Consider the following 17,079-nt stretch of genomic DNA (forward strand, 5'->3'; position numbering starts at 1 on the left):
ACTCTGGCAGGTTCCTTCTCTGTGTCCTAGGGACCTGAGTCCTTCGGTCCTCCCCCCATGTCCCTTCTTGGACCCACCACCCGGCCTGTGCCCCTGCCCTTTCTTACCTGGGATCCTGTCCCTCACCCCAAGGTCCTCAGCTCCCTCAAACCACCGAGGTACGGTTGAGTGGACACAGCCTGCGGCCGCCCTCTCCAGAAACCCCGGCCTCAGCGGGGCCTGAGCGCCTCTACCCAGGGTGGGTGGGTGTAGTAGGCCCTACCGCTCTCCCTCAGGTCCAGACACCAGCTCCAGGATGAGCCTGGGCCCGTCCCTCTGGGTCCCCGAGTCTACCACCCTTAGCCCCGCTGGGAGAAGGGCTCCGCCTGACCACCCTGCCGGGGTCTCTCGGGCTGCCGGCTGGACTGACCTGGATTCCGGGATGGGGGGCCGGCCGTGCTCCCTCACATGTCGACGTGCACGCCTTGCTGCCCGGCCGGGCCCCTTCTCTCTGCCGGCCCGAACCAGGCATCCCAGACTGAGGCTCCCACCTCTGTCACCATCCTTTCCGGGATCCTCACCTTGACTCTGACCGGCTCGGGCCGTGCCCCCGCCCTCTGCACAGCTGAGTCTGTGCGCCTCAGACCCAGGCTCTCACTCCCCGCCTTCCTGGAGACAGAGGCAGGGAGCACACCGCAGCCACTGTCCCCTCCCCGCTACATTGTGATCAGCTGCCCAGAAGGCATCGCACTGAACAGAGATCCCAGGCCAGCCTGGCTCGGGCAGGGCATCTCCACTGCAGGGCTCCCCCCCTGGAGCCCCACCGCCTCAGCCTTCTTTCATTTCTTCTGTTCCTCTTAGGGGACCTTTCCCTGCCTTCCCATGGGGACCGCAGCTGCTAGATAGTCACCTATGGGTGGGACGTGTCCTGCCTCTCCTAGTGTCCTCACTGCCAACACAGGGCCCTTCCGAGCGTGAGCAGAGCTCAGCGAATGTCCGGCCACAAATGTCCCAGTGAGCTGGGGACCTCTGCTCAGATCGAGTGTCTCCTCCTTTCTTGGAGACCCAAGCAAAGGCAGGCACACATCTCTATGTCCCTTGTCCAGAATGACAGATGACAAGGGACAAGAAGCAAGAACGAACATCTTTTATTTCTCCATGTCCTGAAACCATCCGTTTACTGCCAGGGTCTTCACGTTTGCAAGACATCCCTGTCTGTGCCCAGCCCAGGCACCGCGATTCCCTTCTGGATCCCGAACGAGGACGGAAGGGTTCCCAGCTCGTTGCACCAAACGGCACAACTCTGACTCTTGAACACCTGTGGCGTGGGTGCCGCTCCCACACTGAGCCCGAAGCTCACGAAACCTTCTATGACAAGGAACGACATCTGAAAACTTCCTCGAGGAAACAAAGATCGATTTCCGAGGCCACGTAGACAGAGAACAAGAACCCACCCAAACGTGCGCTTGGCCCCGCTTTCCCCCAAGCCGCCCTGGCCCTCCACTACTCACAACGCCCAGCGCCCGCTCTGCTCGCACTCGCAGGGGAGAAGTGGCCTGGCTGCGTGTCCCGCAGGAGAAGCTGCTCGACCCCAGGTGGGAACGGGCCCGGCTGCCCCTCGGGCTCAGGCCCGCTCTTCCTCATGGCTCACAGCGTCTTCGGACAGACACGGAGACCCGGGCTGCCTGCTGTTGACCGCCAGGATGTGCTGCAGCACTTGCACGCCGCTGGTTTCTGCGTGGGCCCTGGGACCCCACAGGAACTCGTAGCGTGCGGGCTCGCTGCCGGGCACCTGCCGGTACTCCAGGTACCCTTCCTGCACCCAGACTTCGGTCAGCAGCTCCCTGGGCTCCCCATAGAATACGTGCTCCCTGCCGGCATACACCCCCATGACCCCCAGCGCTTCCCACACCGCCTCCTCAGGGGCACGGTCGTCCTCCAGGAGGATCACCCATAGGACCAGCACCAGGAGGCTGGTCTTGGGCATGCCGTCCCTACCACTCGGCGTCCCATCGCAGCTGAGGCCCAGGATGCTGACCAGGACGTAGGAGCGCTCGCGGGGGTCCACTTCCTTCACGTCGACTCCAAAGACCAGCTGCAGATACTCGCAGGCTCGGCGGAAGATCACGGGGAAGCGGTCCTGGTCATCTTGGCTAACCGCCGCCAGCATCTCCGCCCGTGTGGTCGGCTGCTTGGTGCGATACTTGAGGAGCAGAAGCAGCACCAGGCCGGCCACCTTCACGCAGAGCGCATCTGGGAGCGAGGCCTGGGCCCCTGCCGGGGCCCCCCAGGTGCTCGACCCCTCCTCATCGGGGCTGCTGGAGCCCTGGTGGGACTGGCTCCCCGAAGCGCCTGCCATGGCACTGGGGGAGGGGCAGGAGCTCCGAGGGCTCTGGGGAGGAATCGGGGACCCGGCAGCAGCAGACCCCTCCTCCAGGGGGACCAGAATGAGGACAGAGCAGGAGGAGGACAGGGAGGAAGGAGAGGAGGAGGAGGAGGAGGAGGGAGATGGGTATCCCCCCTCCTCCTCCTCCTCTGCTTTCTCCTCCTCCAACTCCTCCTCTTCCTCCGACTCCACCTCCTCCACCTCCAACTCCAACTCCTCCTCTTCCAACTCCTCTTCCTCCGACTCCACCTCCTCCACCTCAACCTCCACCTCCTCCACCTCAACCTCCACCTCCAAATCCACTTCTTCCACCTCCTCCTCCTCCGCCTTCTCCTCCTTCAACTCCACCTCCTCCACCTCCTCCTCCTCCTCCTCCTTCTTCAACTCCACCTCCTCCTTCTTCAAATCCAACTCCTCCACCTCCCTGTCCTCAGGCTCTGGCAGCGGTGCATCCCATGGCAGCGGGACCTCTCTTGGCTCCTCCTTCAGCTTGCAGAACACACTGCTCTCACCCAGGGGCATGATGGTCGCCAGACCCTGAAGACAGAAGAGGGGTGGCTCCTCAGGGGGAGGCCCAGCCCACCCAGACCCTGAGCTCCCAGGCCTGAGAGCGGGGCCGCGTGGGGGTTGGGGGCCGAGGGGTCCCCTCTGGGGTGGGATGGGCGAGCCCCCGGCCCCACGCACGGAGCACGCACCTCGCCTGGACAACCGACTGGCACGCGGCCGTGCCTCCTCTGCTCTGTGACCTCAGGACTCCTGCCTCAGACCAAGGCCTCAACTGCAGAGCTCGCAGAGCCCCTGGAAGAGGGAGGGAGGAGGGGAGGGAGGGGGCGCCTCAGGGTCTCAGGGTGGGTGCAGACCGCGAGCATCGTCCCGGGCCCCCACCCCCCACTGCGACCAGGAGATTCTGGCCAGGACTCTGGGCGGCCCCGCCCCGGGAGACCCCACCCCCCACCCCCCATCCAGCCTGGGCCTGCCCCTTCTGGGCCTCCGCTGACAGCCAGAGCGGACCCGAGCGGCAGGGCAGGCCTGGGCCCTACGCAGGTGTCCTGGGCTGCGAGGCAGCGCCTCCTCTCTCCCCTGCACCCCGGCCAGGGCCCGGGATCCTGCCTCGGCTGACCGGGGTCCAGCCCCGCACACCAAGGCCGTCCCCTCGCCCCGACCCACCACGGGGGCGGCTTTCCGAGGGCGGCCCCGGGGCTGGGGTCCAAGGGGCCTCCGGCCGTCCTCCCGCAGGGCTCTCCCGGGGAGCCCCGGGCCCGCTGCCTCCCACCACAACCCTCACGGCCCGGCGAGGTCCGGGCCAAGGCGGCTGGCGGCGCACGAGGCGACCAAGTCCGGGGAGGCCCGGGGCCGATGGCGGGGGGCTCACGTGGCTTCCTTGGGGGTCCCTCAGCCCTATCCTCTCGTCCCCATCCGGACTCCCTGGGCGGCCTGGGCCTCGGGCTCTGCCGCCTGACGCCGGCTCCTCGCGCGCAACCAGCTCTCAGTCGGGCTGGGACCCAGAGCCCGAGTCCGCCCACGCCTCACGCCCTGGTCACAGTCGTCGTGGTCGCGCCGCCCTGCGGCCTCCACCGCCGCCCCCACCGCCGGACTCATTCCCCTCTGGGTCCCGGCCCCCTCGCTCCTCCCTCTGGGCCTCACCTCGAAGCCCACGAGGCTCTGCGCCCTTCCCGCGCCTGACGGGATTCGAGGCGCGGCCGGAAGACGCCGACGCCAACGCGACGCCGACGCCGAGGCCCAGGCCCCCTCGCCCCGCCCCGCCCCGCCCCGCCAGTCTCTTGAGACCCGGATGCGGAAGTCCAGACACCCCGCGGGGCCTCATTCCCACTAGGGGCTTCCCTCGGCTGCCGCTAGGGGTCGCCTTCCGGGCCGGGGCCTGCGTTCTGGGGGCCAGAGTCCCTCCCTCGGTGTTCCCTCCGAGGCCTCCTGCACCCCGGGGACGGCCTGTGTGCGTGGCCGCTGACGATGGGAACTCGTGCCCCTCAGACCGCGGTCTGAAGGTCTCTGGGACGCACCGCCCAGGCTCAGTGACGGGGCGCCGGCCACCTCTGGCCGCCCGATGCAGGGGCTCCCCGGGCCTGCGGCACGGACTGACTTCGTAGCTCTGGGCTGGGGTGGACCTGGTCTCCTGACAGCACCTGGGCCCTCCTCCCCTCTGCCCACCGGAGCGGCTGCTCCCAACAGACAGCGGGTCCTCGGTTCTCCCCAGCTCACCCATCCGACCCCCACTCCCCCGTCCAGGTGATCCGAGACCCGGATGCCCAAGTCCAGCCTCGCCCAGTGTCCCCATCCCTCCCGGGGGCCTGCGCGGACTGACTCTCTTGTGGGGTCCAGGCTCCTTTGCCTGCAGGTCCCTCTGTTCCTCATTAGGAATCGCCCCGGGACACGGGCCCTGTCCTCTGCCCACCTGAGGTGTCCCAGCCACCCCCCGCCCCCTGCGCCTCCTCCGGTGTCTCTGAGACCTGGCTGCGGAAGTCTGGCCCGACTCTCCTCCGCGAGTCCCCATGCCTCCCAAGGGCCCTTCTCAGAAGGCCTGAAGTCTTGAACTTTGGGGCGTCCCCTCTGTCCTGGGGGCCCGAGTCCTTCAGTCCTCCCTCTGACCCCCACCTGGACACCGTGGCCCCGTCCTGTGTCCCTGCCGTTTCCTGACCTAGGATCCTGTCCCTCACCCCAAGGTCCTCAGCTTCCTCAGATCCCCGAGGCACAGTTGAGTGGACGGGGCCTGCGGCCACCCTCTACACGTACCCCGGCACCCGCGGCCCAGGCTGATCTCCTTTCCCCGGGGCGGGATGGGCCCTGCGGATCTCCATGAAGTCCCCACACCTGCTGCAGAAGAGCCTGGGCCCGTCCCCCCTATTATTCCTGCCGCCCCGCCACACACACTTCCGACTTTTCTCTCTTCCAACTGTTCCTGCTGGTTACTTGGTCCTGCTCAGATAGGCCTGAACAAAGCCTCCTGTTTTCTTGCTCCTAGAACAAGTTGTCCTCAGAGGAGTGTCTCAGTTGGTAGTCCCCCTTCTATTCCTCCCCCCTCTCTTCTTGCTTTGGTCTCTTCTAGCTGTTCTTGCTGGTTGGTTGGTTCTGCTCCGACAGGGCCCCAACAAAGTGTTCTATTTTCTTGACCCCATGTCATGTTGTCCTCAGAGTACTGTTGCAGTTGGTAGCCCCCCACCCCCCCCCCCGTTTATTCCTGCCACACCCCCACACACACATTTCTTGCTTTGGTCTCTTCCAACTGTAATCACTGGTTTGTTGGTCATGCTCAGATATGTCCCAGCAAAGAGTCCTGTTGCCTTGTCCCCAACACAAGTTGTCCTCAGAGTATGGACTCAGTTGGCAGCCCCCCTATTACTCCTGCTCCCTCCCACTTACCGGTTTGGTCTCTTCCAACGATTCCTGATGTGTAGTTGGTCCTGCTCAACAGGCCCCAATAAAGAGTCCTGTTTTCTTGCCCCCTGGGTCAAGTAGTGTTCCGAGTAGGGTCTCAGTTACTAGCCCCCTTTCATTCCTGCTCACCACACTTCCTGCTTTGGTCTCTTCCAACTCTTCCTGCTGGTTAGATGGTCCTACTCAGATTGGCTCCAAATAAGAGTCTTAATTTACTTGCCCGCTTTGTCCAGTTTTTCTCAGAGTATGGTCTCAGCTGGTAGCCCCCCTTTTATTCCTGCCCCCCAATTCCTGCTTTGGCCTCTTCCAACTGTTCCCACTGGTTAGTTGGTCCTACTCAGATTGGCCCCCAAAGAGTCCTATTATCTTGCCGCCAGGTTAAGTTGTCCTCAGAATTGGGTCCCATTTGGCAGGCCCCCTCTTATCCCCCCGCCCCCATTCCCGTTTGGTCCTCTTCCAAAGGCTCCTGCTGGTTATTTGCTCCTGCTCAGATAGGACCGAACAAACAGTCTTGTTTTCTTACCATCTAGATCAAGTTGTCCCCAGAGTAGGGTCTTACTTGGTAGCCCCCCCCTTTTTTTTCCCTGCCCTCCCACTCTGTCTACTTTGGTCTCTTCCAACGGTTCCTGCTTGTTACTTGGTCCTGCTCAGATAGGGACCAACAAAGAGTCCTATTTTCTTTCCCCCAGGTCAAGTGGTCATCAGAGTAGGGAGTCGGTTGGTGCCCCCCCCTTTTATTCCTATTGCCCACCCCACACTTCTGTCTTTGGTCTCTTCCCACTCTTCCTCCTGGTTAGTTGGTCCTGCTCAGATAGTGTGCAACCAAGACTCCTGTTTTTTGCCCCCTACATCAAGTTGTCCTCAGAGTGGTGTCTCACTTGGTAGCCCATTATTACTGCCCCACCTTCACTTCCCGTTTTGTGTCTTCCAATTACTCTTGCTGGTTAGTAGGTCCTGCTGTGAGAGACCCCAACAAAAAGTCCTGTTATCTTGCCCCACGGTCAAGTTCTCCTCAGAGCAGTGTTCCAGTTGGTAGCCCTCCTTTTATTCCTGCCCCCCTCACTTCCCACTTTGTTTTCTTCCAGCTGTTCCTGATGGTTAGTTGGTCCTGCTCAGATAGGCTCAAAGAATCTTGTCTTCTTGCCCCCAGGTCAAGTTTCCTCAGAGTAGGGTTTGGTTGGTAACCCCCCCCCCGTTTCTTCCTGCCACCTACCCCCCCTTTCTTTCTTTGGTCTCTTCCAACTCCTCCTGCTGGTTAGTTGGGCCTGTTTTCAACAAAAAGTCCTAGTTTCTTGCCCCCAGGTCATGTTGTCCCCAGAGTAGGGCTGTGATGGAGCACGGTGTGAGCATTCGTCTTGTTCCTCAACCTCAATTTTACCCACAACACCTCAGACACAGTGTTACCCAACGCGTCGGTGTTAGGCGTGAACGGCCGCTTCCTCCGCTGTGCTTGAGAGTCTCTTGTTATGCTTCTCCATGTTCCTCAGCTCATCCCTCTCCAGATCACAAGGGGATTGTCTTTAGTTTCCATTTGTTCCCTATAGAAAACCTTCTCATTGCCCAAGACCTGCTCACTTTGGGAGCACTTGAGTATGCCCTTTGCAGATCACCTTCTGCAGACACTTGGATTCAGGGTCCCTCAAGCCTACCTCTGAAACCCTATTTCCTTTCTTCCATATGGTGGTTTTGCTTCCGCTCTCCCAGATTTCTGGCCTCCTGCTTGCAAATTGGATCTCCTTCGGTATTTCCCCCTTTAATTACTTGATTTGCAAGTTCAGAATATACTCCGTTCTGTTGACACAAAGCACTTCACGGGTCCATTGCCATGCCCACCCTGCTTCTCTTGTCCTGAGCCCACTCCCACCCCACCCCGTGTGTCCTCTCCTGCCATTACCTTGATTGGAGATACACTGAATAATGTTCTTTACTGTGGGGCTACTTTTCATAGGGCCTGCTTTACACAGACTCGCTCCCAGGGACCATTCCTACTTGTTTAGCTAGACGTGACTAGATGGAACCAATATGAAGTATCTGAAAATAGAGGAGAGTCTGAGTGTGGGGTGGCACAAAACCCAAATGAAAGTCATCTTCGCCACAGGTGAGAGGATGGGACACTGGATTTGGGGATACGTGTTCTCTAGGCATCTGGACAACTTTGTTCTTAATCTTCACTCTGGATAGGAGGAAAGGGCCCCGCCTGCGAGGATCCTAGCTCCTTGTGCCAGCTCCACCACTGAGGAGCGTCATTGGCCCTCTCTGAGAGTCCATACTTTGTGTCTAAAAGGGGAACACCAAGAGGGTCTGAGAGAGGGTCTCCCAAGGTGCCTTTCAGTCCAATGGCTGGAACCCACGACGGAGCCTCAGGTCTAGAGTCAGGCTTGCTCCATGGGCTGTGTGCTTCTAGACAGGTTTACCAAGTGTTCATTCCAGAAGTCAGCGTGTCTTGTAAGGCCGTGCCCTGAGAGGATAAGGATTTAAACGGGAGGTAAAAGTAAAACAAAGCCACCATTTCAAAGTCATTCGTGGTTTCTCAGAAGGGGGCTCCTAGCATCTCTTCTTCCACAGCATCTCGGCTTCCTTTAGTTGCACACATAAGGATTTTCCCTTCAGTGAGCTCTTTAAGGAGTGGAAGCGGTATTTCACTGTGGCCCTTGAGAGCCCCTGAGCTCTGTTGGTTACTGACAGGGACAAGACCTATTGGTGGGAGGGATGTGGGAGAGAAGAAGATTCATGAAGACACAGTGTGGCGCTCTGCAGAGAGCAGGCAGAGATTTGGTTGGATTTAGGCACTGTTAGGTCCGAAGTCTTCTGTAGGACTGTTGCCTTATATTCTTTGTTTCAAGAGTCCCCGAATCTCCACTGGGGTTAACAGTCTAGGGCAGGAGGCTCAGCTCGTCCCCTGGAGAAGAAATAGCCACCGTGCCATCTTCAGTCTACATGAAGAAGGGCATGATAGAAATCCCAGTCTCTCTTGGCTAAACCTTCTCAGTCCCAGCATTACAACCCTGGGACCCATGACCACCGCTCAGACGAGTCTGTCTCAGGTAGCTTCTGTGCTCGAGACCCTCTGGGAGAACTGACTGGCCCTCAGGGCTTCAAAGGCCCCAGAGATGACCCAGACGTGTCGCTGCCTTACAGGGACCAAACCCCAGGCTGGGTGAATCCAGCAGAGCACAGCTGACCAGGTCAGGAGGACAGCCACGCTGAAGGGAAAGCGATTTCAATCTTGACTCTCCGCGGCTCCCACACAGCCTGGTGCCCACTGGGAGGGCGCCGAGCTCCAGGTTACAGGGCCCGAGGCCTGGTGTCTCCACCAGGCAAGCCTGGCTCTGTGGCCTTGCCCTCGGCCGCCCCCACCCCCACCCCCTGGACTCCATCCTTTAACATCCCCCTGTCCCCCCCCCCCACCGTTGCTCCCAGTGTCCCGGAAGCCACCCCCTTCCTGGTCCCCATCCCCCGAAGGCACCACCCTTCCCCTGCTGTTGGGTCACCTCACACCCCGAGGGTCTATCTCAGCCACGGCCCAGAAGGAGCACGTCCGTTGTGGACACAAATCCTCGCCACGTCCCAGGCCTGCCTTCTCCAGCCCTGCTGGCCACTGCATTCACCTCACCCTCGCCTGCACCCACCAGCCCTCCAGCCGCTTTTTCTCACCCTCTGCCGGGCACCGGCCCCTGGCCCAGCCCGCCGTTCGTCTGGCCAGCACTGTTGTCTGACACACCTGGAGCCCGTGTCAGGGTCAGACCCCGTGCTACCCTCTCCTGTGGTCTGGCTTCGAGGTCGCTGTCTCCGGAAGTCCTAACTCCTGGCCCGGTCCCCCTCACGATTCCCTTCCCGGGGCTCCCACATCCGGCCCAGCTCCCACGTGGAGTCCCAGTTGGGTGCTCCGTCTCCCCTTCCAGACTAAGGAAGTCCTTGGGGACAGTGGAGACCACGATGTGAACCCGGTCCCAGGGTGTACATTTTGGAAGGAAGAAAGTTGTGTGTGACCCACCAGGAGCTGGGCGGGGTTTAGCGTCTTTGACGTTACAGCCCTGCAAGGTAACAGGACAGCAGGAGCAGGCACGGAGGGCCCCGCATCACAGCGGCTGTGCTGAGCGCTCCACGGGGTCTGGGCCATTTCCTCTGGGCCCCGGTCCCCTGGGAAGGTGTCAGAAAAGGCCCAACCTAGGCCGTGGAAGGTGGAGTCAGGGGCCCAGGTTCCACCTGACCAAGTTGATAGAGCCCTGAAGCCACGAAGCCTCCCGTGTACTGCACAGACCAGCAGCAAAGGAGCCTTTCCTATCTGGTGGCGTTACATTCTGTAGTCGCCCAAGGCTCGGGGACACTGGGAAGGTTGCAAATGGCACGGGGCCATTGGGTGCTTTCTCGAGGAACCATGTGCAAGTGTTGTTAATAGCCGGTTTCCCTCCCATGCTGTAGACAGGGAGACCCGGGTCCTCGGGGTTTCCATCAGCGTTTCTTTTCTGCAGTATCGGACATGTCTCCTTCGGAGATGTTCTCCCATCGGGAACTGTGCCATTAGAGTCACTCTCCGTCAGCGTCTCTCTCTGTTGTGAACTCTGAATCTTGGTAACAGAAGGCGTCTCCTGGTGCTTTTTGCCTACTGGAGGCCCTGGGGAAAGGAGGACCACGTGGGAGAGAGAGGCAGCCCGCAGAGCCTTTTAGAGACTGGAAAAGCAGGGTTCAGGTCGTGTTCTACAAATGGGCCAAACGGGTCCTGCGCACAGGGGCCCCCGAGGCGGTGGACTTCTTCACGGCAGGCTGCTGCACCCTGTTGGCTCAAACACCCGCCAGCACCTGACTCACATTTTCTCTCACGTTTGTGATTGTTTCCAACGTAGCCCAAAGCAGCAGAGTTTGGGCCGTTTGGAGCCTGCGTGCTTGGCGTGCCTCGCCAAACCTCACCCTGCATCTGCGGAGAATACACAAGATAGAGCCTTATGCTTCTAAGACCCCGGGCCAGGGCCCTGAGCTGCTGAGTTGAGCCCCCTCCCTGAGGGAGGCCTCCCCCAGGGGCCCCTTCCCTTGCCTTCATCCCTTAGCCCATGGGGCTGCGGTAACACAACGCGCACACTGAGCGGCTTATGAAGAAGGGACATTTATTCCTCATGGTGCTGAAGGCTGGAAGTGCAAGGTGCCAGCAAGGTGCCCGCGCACGGTGCAGCGAGAGCCTTCCTCCCGGGTCACAGCCGCCATCTTCTTGCTGTGTCCTTTCATGGTGGCAGGGGCTGGGGAACTCCCTGCAGCCTCTTTCCCAAGGTGCTCCTCCCACCCATGAGGGTTCCACCTTCGTGACTTAAGCACCTCCCAAAGGCCCCACCTCCAAATGACATCATTCTTTGGCACTTAGGATTTCAACAGATGTATTGGGGGGTGGGGGGGGGTGGGGGGAGGACACAAACATTCAGACCATAGCACTCCCGTTCTGCATAGGCTCCCTGCCCATAAGCCCCTGGATGGTCTCATGCTGTGAGGGACTCCTGGGTAATGGGGCTGTTCAGGCGCCACCCAGGAGAGCTTGTGTGCTGCTGTGTCTCCTGGTCATGTCTTCTTCCCGGAGCAGCCCCCAATCCCCAGAACCCCCTACAGTTTGCTAAGGAGCCCTGGGGAAATCACAGGTTTGACCCTTAGAGGATGACGATTATCTGGCCCGAGGTGCAGGTTTTGCAGCGGTCAGGTGGCGAGACTCTAAGGATGGCGAGGCCGGAAAGGCTTAGGAAAGCATCTGCTTGCCATGGGGACTTGGGCAGCTGCTGTCTGGCCTGGCCGGGTCTTGGCTTTCTTGCGGGAAGCTGCTGCGGAAGCGCCACCGACTTTGTTAGACCCGAACCACAAAGCCTAACTGCCTGGCTTTAATGCCGAGCCAAACCTGAACGTGGCCCCCGTGGGCGGGCCTTTTCAGCCTCAGCAGGTGCTGTGCTGGACCGAGAGCAGGCAAAGCCCGACCGCCAGGTCTTGGGCTCTGGGCGTGTTGTAGATTTGGGACACCCCTCTGTGGGGTCCAACTCTGTCAAAATATCCTGGGTGCCGCCCTGCACCATCTGGGTCCCTTCCAGATGTGCGCAAGGAAGCACTCGCTCTCCCAGGAGACCAAGAGAAACAGAGCCGCCCAGGGGCATTTCTGACACAGACGAGGGAGCGTGTTCCGAGCTTGGGATGCCCGCTGAAGCTGCAGGTCCCGGGAAGGCCAACCGCAGGGACCCTGAGGCCTCCGTGCACTCAGGGCAGATCCGACTCGGAACCCCTCGAGGGGGCGGCCCTCTGCTCTCGGCTCGCTGTGCGGGCCCGGCCTGGTTATCTGCGGTCCGCAACAAGCACTGGCCGCCTGTTCCCTCGCCTTCCTCCCGCCGCACCCACCAGGCCGTGTGCGTGTTCCCTCAGCTTTCCCAGGAAGGCAAGGCTCTTTTGTCCACCCCTCACCGGGTAAGCAATCAGGATGAAAAGGGTCACGTGCCCCCATTTCAAACACTGCTGAAAATTCAGGCTGTCACCCTGACCGTGACGAGTCTTTGTGGTTCACTTTTATGACAACGTTGCTCTGCCAAGATGCTTCAGTCCCTCTTGGGTAGGACCCCTCCAGACAAAAGGGTCTGGGGGAGAAGAGGGGCCGATGGAAACGCCGGAGTCTGATTACTGAAAGGACACAGTGATTCTGCGACCGTGGAGCAAAAGCCAGCCCTAGGCTTGGGGGGATCGGACACCCCGCCGGGCACGGACAGGGCTTTGTGATCTTGGTGTTCCAGAACTGCTCCTGGAAGCTTAGCCCTCCTCCTGAGGGAAGCCGGAGGCGCTGCCCTCCTAAGCTGCCGATGCTCAGGCGATGCAAACTGACTGCCGGGCCTGGAGGCAGCCTGACAGCACTCTCACACGGCCAGGGGCGGGCCCGGCGGGGTGGCCCAGAGTTCATCCTGCTTCTGCCACTCTCCACCCAGAGACAGCATCGCAGTCCACAGGGCCGGGGCTCGGGCCCACAAGGTTGCCCACCCCTACTCCCGCCAGTCCCAAACCCCGGGCCGTCACCCCTGCTTGCGACCGAGAGGCTCTAAATCAGAGGTTCCCACCACCCCGTCCTCAGGTTCCATGAATTGGCTAGAGTGGCTCACGGAACTCAGGCAAACAAGCTACCCGGTAGCTCACCTCTTGACTGTAAAAGGATGGAGCTCAGGAAGAGCCAGACACAAGAGCTGCCTGCGTATGTGGGCAGAGGGGCGAGGCTGCCGTACCATCAGAGTGCGGCCCTCCCCCACACACCTGCAAGTTCAAACACCTGAAACCTCCCTCAACGCCTCCCTTCGGGGTTTTCTGGAGGCTTCCTCACTCAGTCTGCAGCCCCTCGGCCCTCCCTGGCAGTGGAGGGAGGAGGAATGAAAGCGCCCATCCTCTAAGCACATGGTCCACTCACCTGGCAATCAGGCCCCGTGCTTGGGAGATGCCCAGACTCACCTCATTGACATAACAAGACACCTTCATCTTTTAGGGATTCCTTCCTCAAGCTTTGGGATTAAAAGCATTTGGGGAGGTCTGAGACAGACCCTGGAACAAGACCAGCTATGTATTTTGGTTTACTTTTTTATGATTTTTTTAAAATGTTTGTTTATTCATTTCTGAGAGACAAAAAGAGAACACTCACTCCCCCACAAAGGAGGAGGGGCAAAGAGAGAGACGGGGAGACACAGAATCCAAAGCGGCCTCCAGGATCTGAGCTGTCAGCACAGACCCTACGACGCAGGGCTCCAACAGACAAACCGTGAGATCACGACCTGAGCCAAAGTCGCACACTTAACCGAATGAGACGCCCAGATGCTCCACACAGATATTTGAAAGAAATGTATTTTAGTCATCTCAATGACCACAAATATATTTTCTGCATATGCCATAATATCACACCAGCACGTCAACTATCGTGAATACTGCATCTGTGAGCAAAGGAGCGAAAGAAGTTTGGAACCCAACTTTCTACTCTTTGCGAAGATACCCAGAATTAATTAGGATTGTTGGACCACGCAGGGATTCCATTCTGAATCTTTCGATGGCACACCAAACCGTTTTCCACCACAACTGTATCCTGTCACGGTCCCGCCAAAACTGTACCAGAATTCACATCTGACACAGGGACTGGGCCACTTCCAAGTGCCCCCAGGGACTCCACCCCATCTCCTCCGGGCTGCTGGGGCCAAGGTCCCACGGGCTCAATGGAGCACCTGCCATGGCATTTGGGGAAGGGCAGGGGCTGTGAGGGCTCTGGGGCTCTGCAAGCCAGCAGCAGATCCCTCCTCCAGGGGACCAGAAACTGGGCAGAGCAGGAGGAGGACAGGGAGGAAGAGGAGGACGGAGAGGGAGATGGTGCCTCCTCCTCCTCCACATCCACCTCCTCCTCTTCGTCCTCCCGTCCCACAGCAGTGCATCCAACAGGAGCAGGATGCACTGCTCTTCCTCAAGCTTCCAGAGCTCACTCCTCTGACTCTCGGGCAGACTGTGCCTCGCCCTCCTCCTCCACCTCCTCCACCTCCTCCACCTCCTCCACCTCCTCCACCTCCTCCACCTCCTCCACCTCTACGTGCTGCACGTCCTCCGCCACATCCACCTCCTCTTCCTCTTCGGCATGCACCTGCTCCGCTTCCACAATATCCACCTCCTCCACCTCCACCACCTCCACCTCCACCTCCACCACCTCCACCTCCTCGTCCTCCGCCTCCCACAGCGGTACATCCCATGGCAGCGGGGCCTGTCTGGGCTCCTCCTCGACCTTGCAGAGCTCACTCGTCTGACGTAGGGGCATGATGGTCGCCAGACCCTGAAGACAGAAGAGGGGTGGCTCCTCAGGGGGAGGCCCAGCCCACCCAGACCCCGAGCTCCCAGGCCTGAGAGCGGGGCCGCGTGGGGGTTGGGGGCCGAGGGGTCCCCTCTGGGGTGGGATGGGCGAGCCCCCGGCCCCACGCGCGGAGCACGCACCTCGCCTGGACAACCGACTGGCACGCGGCCGCGCCTCCTCTGCTCTGTGACCTCAGGACTCCTGCCTCAGACCAAGGCCTCAACTGCAGAGCTCGCAGAGCCCCTGGAAGAGGGAGGGAGGGGGGGAGGGAGGGGGCGCCTCAGGGTCTCAGGGTGGGTGCAGACCGCGAGCATCGTCCCGGGCCCCCACCCCCCACTGCGGCCAGGAGATTCTGGCCAGGACTCTGGGCGGCCCCGCCCCGGGAGCCCCCACCCCCCCACCCCCCATCCAGCCTGGGCCTGCCCCTTCTGGGCCTCCGCTGACAGCCAGAGCGGACCCGAGCGGCAGGGCAGGCCTGGGCCCTACGCAGGTGTCCTGGGCTGCGAGGCAGCGCCTCCTCTCTCCCCTGCACCCCGGCCAGGGCCCGGGATCCTGCCTCGGCTGACCGGGGTCCAGCCCCGCACACCAAGGCCCTCCCCTCGCCCAGACCCACCGCGGGGGCGGCTTTCCGAGGGCGGCCCCGGGGCTGGGGTCCAAGGGGCCTCCGGCCGTCCTCCCGCAGGGCTCTCCCGGGGAGCCCCGGGCCCGCTGCCTCCCACCACAACCCTCACGGCCCGACGAGGTCCGGGCCAAGGCGGCTGGCGTCGTACGAGGCGACCAAGTCCGGGGAGGCCCGGGGCCGATGGCGGGGGGCTCACGTGGCTTCCTTGGGGGTCCCTCAGCCCTATCCTCTCGTCCCCATCCGGACTCCCTGGGCGGCCTGGGCCTCGGGCTCTGCCGCCTGACGCCGGCTCCTCGCGCGCAACCAGCTCTCAGTCGGGCTGGGACCCAGAGCCCGAGTCCGCCCACGCCTCACGCCCTGGTCACAGTCGTCGTGGTCGCGCCGCCCTGCGGCCTCCACCGCCGCCCCCACCGCCGGACTCATTCCCCTCTGGGTCCCGGCCCCCTCGCTCCTCCCTCTGGGCCTCACCTCGAAGCCCACGAGGCTCTGCGCCCTTCCCGCGCCTGACGGGATTCGAGGCGCGGCCGGAAGACGCCGACGCTGACGCCGACGCCGACGCCGAGGCCCCCTCGCCCCGCCCCGCCCCGCCCCGCCCCGCCCCGCCAGTCTCTTGAGACCCGGATGCGGAAGTCCAGACACCCCGCGGGGCCTCATACCCACTAGGGGCTTCCCTAGGCTGCCGCTAGGGGTCGCCTTCCGGGCCGGGGCCTGCGTTCTGGGGACCAGAGTCCCTCCCTCGGTGTTCCCTAGGTGGCCTCCTGTGCATATGGTGGGTCCCCCGTCCTCCCCAGCTCACCCATCCGACCCCCGAACCGCCCCCCACTCCCCGGTCCCCGCCCTTGGAGACCCAGATGCCGAAGCCCAGGCTCTAACAGTGTCCCCATCCCGTCTGGGGGCCTACTCGGACTGGTTCTGTTGAGGGGTCCAGGCTCCTCCTTCCGTCCTCCCTCTGCGTCCTCACCAGAAATCGCCCCAAGATCCAGGCCCTGCTCTCTGGTGACCTGAGGCATCCCAAACCCCTCTCCCCCCCCCCCACCCCCCCGGGTCTCTGAGACCCGGCTATGGAAATCCAGACAGACTTGCTGCCGCAAGTCTGTACAGGCCCAGGGCCCAGGGCCCTTCCATGAAGGTCGCGAACTCTCGGAGGTCCCCTCTGTGTTTTCTAGGGTCCTGGGTCCCTTGATCTTCCCTCAGGGTCTTTACTTACCTTCACATCGCAGGGTCTGGGAGTCCTCTCTGTGCTGACTTGAGGATTCACACCTCAGAGGAAGCCAAACTGCCTTCCCAGTCCCCAGGTGGAAGTGACAAATACTACATTTGCCCAGACTGTCACGGGGCTTCCAACAGCTGACAGCTAGGTTGGGTTTTTGTTGCTGGTGGAGGTCCCCTCTCTTCCGGAGTCCAGGGCCCCTTCAAGCCTCCCTCAGCACCCTCCCTTTGATTACCGACGGGACCTAGGCCCTCCCTTCTGCTGACCCAAGTGCAGCACCTTTCAGATCAAAGGTTTCCTCTCCTTGAGATCTCCCCTCCCTCCAGAAGATCTCAAAGGCGGACACATAGGGCCTTGTATTCCTGGGGACTCCCAAGGCTAATAGCAGATGCGGGGTTGGGCTGACGACCCTTCTTTTCTGTGATCGAGGGTCCCTTTACTCCTTCAACAGGATATTTTGATTCATGGAAGGTACTGGCACGCCTTTCTCTGCTGATCTGAAGACATACCCCTCATCCAAGTCTCACTTTCCTGAGACCTGCATCTCTCTTCCCCAGGAGGAAGTCAGGGGCCTCTACATCCTTCTGACATGGGGCCTCTAGTAGATGACCACAGGGACAGGGCTAAGCCGGGATCGCTCTCTTAAGGTTTGGGACGTTCCTTCAATGCTCCTTAAA

General features: G+C 61.2%; 1 protein-coding gene and 2 long non-coding RNA genes across 6 annotated transcripts; all 3 read right to left on the reverse strand.

The window, feature by feature from the left end:
• Positions 1 to 1,110: 1,110 nt before the first annotated feature.
• LOC125157898 (melanoma-associated antigen 9-like) lies at positions 1,111 to 2,482 on the reverse strand. Of its 4 annotated transcripts, XM_047844981.1 has the most exons (3): positions 2,018 to 2,482; positions 1,491 to 1,795; positions 1,111 to 1,373 (listed from the first exon to the last, which is right to left on the reverse strand). In XM_047844981.1, the coding sequence occupies exons 1-2, from the start codon at positions 2,336 to 2,338 to the stop codon at positions 1,604 to 1,606; spliced, it is 513 nt and encodes a 170-aa protein (XP_047700937.1). In that variant the 5' UTR covers positions 2,339 to 2,482; the 3' UTR covers positions 1,111 to 1,373; positions 1,491 to 1,603. The 4 variants fall into 4 exon arrangements, with proteins under 4 accessions (XP_047700937.1, XP_047700935.1, XP_047700934.1 ...); XM_047844979.1 differs by having other exon boundaries at positions 1,111 to 1,344; positions 1,491 to 2,482; XM_047844978.1 differs by having other exon boundaries at positions 1,111 to 1,347; positions 1,491 to 2,482.
• A 289-nt stretch (positions 2,483 to 2,771) lies between these two features.
• On the reverse strand, positions 2,772 to 4,091 carry LOC125156892 (uncharacterized). Its single transcript, XR_007148833.1, has 3 exons — positions 4,010 to 4,091; positions 3,061 to 3,163; positions 2,772 to 2,902 (listed from the first exon to the last, which is right to left on the reverse strand). It is a non-coding gene; the product is annotated as an uncharacterized LOC125156892 (long non-coding RNA).
• Positions 4,092 to 14,426: 10,335 nt separating this feature from the next.
• On the reverse strand, positions 14,427 to 15,760 carry LOC125156891 (uncharacterized). Its single transcript, XR_007148832.1, has 3 exons — positions 15,661 to 15,760; positions 14,711 to 14,813; positions 14,427 to 14,552 (listed from the first exon to the last, which is right to left on the reverse strand). It is a non-coding gene; the product is annotated as an uncharacterized LOC125156891 (long non-coding RNA).
• Between the last annotated feature and the right edge of the window lie 1,319 nt (positions 15,761 to 17,079).

Source organism: Prionailurus viverrinus, chromosome X, assembly GCF_022837055.1.
Source record: "Prionailurus viverrinus isolate Anna chromosome X, UM_Priviv_1.0, whole genome shotgun sequence".
Classification (NCBI taxonomy): Eukaryota; Metazoa; Chordata; class Mammalia; order Carnivora; family Felidae; genus Prionailurus; species Prionailurus viverrinus.

Excerpts from the sequence above, each read along its gene's own strand:
- LOC125157898 (XM_047844979.1), bottom strand. The coding sequence starts at position 2,338 with ATGGCAGGCGCTTCGGGGAGCCAGTCCCACCAGGGCTCCAGCAGCCCC.